The sequence below is a fragment of the Musca vetustissima genome, unplaced genomic scaffold, assembly GCF_032173495.1.
Source record: "Musca vetustissima isolate MV318-11 ecotype Yass unplaced genomic scaffold, APGP_CSIRO_Mvet_v1 utg35333, whole genome shotgun sequence".
NCBI lineage: Eukaryota > Metazoa > Arthropoda > Insecta > Diptera > Muscidae > Musca > Musca vetustissima.
Window position 1 is genome coordinate 2203 of NW_026883219.1, and position 4712 is coordinate 6914.

A 4712-nucleotide genomic window follows, 5' to 3' on the forward strand; every position below is an offset into this window, starting at 1 on the left:
CGTGAAAATCGGTTCAGATTTAGATATAGCTCCCACATATAGATTATATTTTTATCAACGCGGCGTACCGAATAGCGTGTATCAATTTTGCTATAAATCGTTTTTCATAAATTTTCCCCATGTTACGCAGACGGCTCTAAATCTGCTCGAATGAAATTAAAGTTAGGATAGGTTGGAGAAAGAGGGATCATAGACATGCAATTGTTAGGACATATATGCACAATATACCCAAAGTGGTGAAGGGTATCACATAGTCGGCCCAGTCCGACTTTACTACTTTCCTTACTGGTTTTCTATTATTTGCGGCGTAGACAAGGAGACCACGTTGACCTGTTCAAAAGGAATAGATCGGTCATTGGTAAACAATCCCGCTATATAGTTTCTTAGGTAGTTTTAAAGGCCGCTATATAGTATTAAAGACTTGGAAACCATTATGTCGGTGTTGATATTAGTATTCCTGTTGTCAACTGGGCGCCATTTCGATTCTCCGTTATCGGTTGTTGACCGTTGCCAAACAATTCCTCCCAGTGATTTTCTAGATTATGTTGATTTAATTAGATTTGTTGGGCTGTTATATGTAGGCGTGTCTTAAACAAAACGGTTCTGTCAAGGATTTGGCCCAGGTATTTTGGATTGAAGTTATCGGAGAGAACATACTCATTGAGGAAAAATTTTAGTTTCGCATCAATATGCAGGAGTTGGAAGCTACACACTTCGGTTTTCTATAGACTGGATTTTAGCCTCCATCTACGGGAGATTATTGATTGTATTTATTTAATTCTTTATTTTAATTTGTATACATTCCACCATTAATTTTTATCCATTTCTTAATTGCAGGTAATGATTCCTGGCATAAACCCAATCCATGGGAATTTTTGGTCAATAAAAAACATCATATAATATGGTAAGTTAGCCCATCCCTATTAAATATTTTCTAATCTAAAATTTTCGTTTGTGTCTCCCCAGGTGTAACGTTTTCAAAGCTGCCTCCTCCTCATGGATGTATAATTTTAATGTACTGGCCGGATATTCGCCAGAATTTTTGCGCAAAACCAAAGAGATATTTTTGCACTTAGCACGTGAACGTTACCCACGGGTTACTTTAGATGAGGTGAGTTGGGAAATAGATTTTTCAAAAGTTAAAATCGACTTCTTTTTTCCATAAATTAAAAGACACAAAGGTTCACTTATTTCCATATCACATTTTATTTAAATATTCTCTTTATCGTTTTTTTTTTTTTTTTTTTTTTTTGATTGACAATCCGATAACAAATTGTTTATTTTATCCTTACATTCAATCTCTGCCTGTTCTACATATCCATTTACTATCCGTTGCCCTTTATTTTTGATGCGCCCTTAAATGCCCTTTGACAGTTCATTAATATTGTGAATGTAAAAAGTACTCGAAAGTAAATTATCTCTTAATTACACTTTATTACAATTTCCTTTTTTTATTTTCATCTTTTTCGATTCCTCTTTGTCCTCGCCACGCCAACATACTACAGCTACACGAGGCCCAAAACAATTCAGTGACCTTTTTAATAGCTCGCCATCCTTTTGAGAGGCTATTGAGTGCTTATCGCGATAAATTCGTGTATGCCATACCACATTCACTGCACGATAAGTTCGGTCGTAAAATAGTACGAACATACAGGAAAAAGGTTAGTAGTAAAGCAATTGTGTGCAAAATAAAATCAATAATTATATTGAATTAATTTACTTCTTTCGCTGAATTTCAGAGTCTACAATTAAAGCCACCGAAATATCCAACATTCCAAGAATTCGTACGCTGGCTATTGGATCAAATCAAGCATGACAATTATCTGGACATGCATTTTGTTTCGTATACTCGATTTTGTACACCGTGCCTCATACATTTCGATGTCATATTGAAATTTGAAACCCTGGAAGAGGATCAATTGTATTTGATCGAAAAGACTGGTCTGAAACAAATAATAGCGCCCGAATGGCAAAATCCCGGAAAGGGGAAGAATACATTGGACTTATTGCAACAATTCTATTCGAAATTAACGAGAACAGAGATCGATGGACTGTATGATTATTATAGGTAAGTATTTTATAAATTAAAAACGATTTTTCGATACAATGTATATTAGTGCGGATTCCGAGTTTTCCGTACCAATAAACTTATGACGTTTTAAATCTAAATCGGAAAGATACCGCCATATTTTGATATAGATTTTGCATATGCATTTTTACTACACCTAGGATGTTATTTTGTATGTTCCCGCAAATACCAAGTTTTAGGTAAATATCATATGATGGAACAGCCGGAGTTTCATTATATTGTCCGTGAACCATATAGACACCGCGTAGCTATTTACAGAACGAACAATCAAATTCTAAGACGTCAACGAGGTTTCTTTCTCTGCGTCCCTAGTTTATCTTCGAGCCCATGTGTTAAAAAGGGGGACCATAGGTTTTGTGTCTGATATTTCCGAATGTATCAGTTCAGTTTAGAGAATACGCTGTTCACTCTACTTACACTATTATTCGCTAGAGTTGTCTGGAAGAAAGTATTCTCAATGTCCTCAAACGATAAGGAATGATGGTTCAAAAAAATCAGGGTCTGTTCTATTATTTGAGGATGACATAAGACAGGGTTGGGCAGTGTTGTTGCGATAACTATCCCTAACGCTGGGTAGAAGTAATGCCTCTGAATTCGTTGCTACTGGTGATAATAATGATGTTGCCTGTATGATTCCCCTCCACCCGACTTCATTAGCGAACTAGTTTTGCATATTTCCAGCCTTCGTGATAGATAATCCACAACTCGCTTATCCTACTGTCCCATAAAGATATGGCACGGAACCAGTGCTTTAAATGATACCCCATTTTCGGAGAATAGATTTAATACGATTCGCATTTAATTTTGGATGGATACAGTAATCGGCAGCAAAACCAGAACAAACTGATTGTTCTGGTTTTGCTGCCGATTACTGTATTGCTTACGGAACCTACGATGATGATTTGCTACTGAATAACGAACCCTGATGCTGAGTAAAAATAATGCCTTGAAAGCCTTTGCTACTGGAGGCAAATATGAAATTAGGTCTATTATTCTCCTCTGGTGCCACCTTTACCTTGTCAGGCTTCGAAACCATGTATGTGGTTATCAACAGATTGAATCATTTAGCGATGTACTCGACTCCCGACCAATATATGAAGTTAAGTAATATCGTTCCTCTATATGAAGGTTATACAATAAGGAAATGGTAGATTATTGATAATTCCGGATGTATAAGTTTTTGGGAAATTTTTGGGATTCTGACCCTATTGGATTATTCCATAACACCACTTCCGAATGTCTAAAGCGGTTCGATATTTTTCAATTCAATCCACAAAAGTTCAATCGGTCACGCGAGTCATTCGGTCAATGAAGATCGGTCGGGACGATCTAGATGAGAGATTACATCAAAAGGTACTAGATGAACGAAAGAGCCGGTCCTAACTACCAATCGTTCAGCTTCGGAAAAGTTCCTTTGAATTAGTTTCGGAACTACACAACTAATAAGTTCAATCGGTCACGCGAGTTCATTCGGTCTATGAAGATCGGTCGGGACGATCTAGATGAGAGATTACATCAAAAGGTACTAAATGAACGAAAGAACCGGACCTAATTACCAATCGTTCTGCTTCGGAATAGTTCCTTTGAATTAGTTCGTTCCGGAACTACACAACTAATAACTTTATATTTTGATGTAAACAACGTTCAACCCAACTTCACGTTGGGATTCTTCCGAAATTCGGTCAATGTGTATTTTATTTTGAGGCATCTGAAAAGTATTATCAAACTAAAGATTTCTTATTTCTTTTTTTACCATTACAGATACGATTTTGAACTCTTCAATTATAGTGCGACATCATATTTTAATATAGCCCGCTCGAATGAGGAAGATACTCCGGAACAGTCCGTGTTATTATTGGGAAAACCTTCTGCGCCTTGAAAAATATAAAGAGACGTTGCATTAGCTATTTCCTCGCATCACAAATTACAAAAAAAAAACAAAAGACTACAACACACTTCTCTGGAAGAGAGTGAATATCACACGCTTCTCTCAATTGATTAAAGAGAGGAATTATTAAAGGATTTGCAAAGAAAAATAAAAATATCCAGGAAACAAACAAATAGGTTTGCTAACACATCTATCTCTCTCGCGCTCTCTAATCAGATGACACTTTAAAAGGGTTGTTCACATTATATGATTTTCATGAGAAACATGACACATGCGTCGATAACAACGATATCATGTGGTATCGTAACAATGTTTTTGGCGCCCAACCTATTCAATATTGGATATGGATTCGTTTAGCATTTAAAGCATATAATCCGAATAAACCCGATCAAAAAGTACTGCTATCGTCCATTAAAACAACGCTAGTTTTATATGCATTTCTCTCTATCGATATATATACACACATATACTGTAGTTAAATTATTTATATATTATTTAACAAATTTAGTGCGTTAATCGAAAATAAAAGCTTTCGAATCTCAAATGCTAGCTATTTTCGAACTATTGCAATACAAACAAAAAAATACTAAAACCAAATATCGAAAATTGAAAATAAATTGTAGACAATGAAAATGTGACAAATAGAAGGCCGAAACCCAGAAAAAAACATGCAGAAGACATAATACAACAAATGGTTACAATAATATTTATTAAGCGTCAATAAATAATGAAATA

At 35.6% G+C, this 4712-nt stretch overlaps 1 protein-coding gene across 1 annotated transcript; it reads left to right on the forward strand.

Moving 5' to 3' along the window:
- Positions 1-837: 837 nt before the first annotated feature.
- On the forward strand, positions 838-4014 carry LOC133330072 (carbohydrate sulfotransferase 11-like; the record flags this gene model as incomplete). Its single annotated transcript, XM_061538541.1, has 5 exons — positions 838-904; positions 967-1111; positions 1506-1661; positions 1740-2068; positions 3851-4014. Coding segments are annotated over 5 exons (815 nt in total), but the record flags the coding sequence as incomplete, so codon positions are not given.
- Positions 4015-4712: the final 698 nt, after the last annotated feature.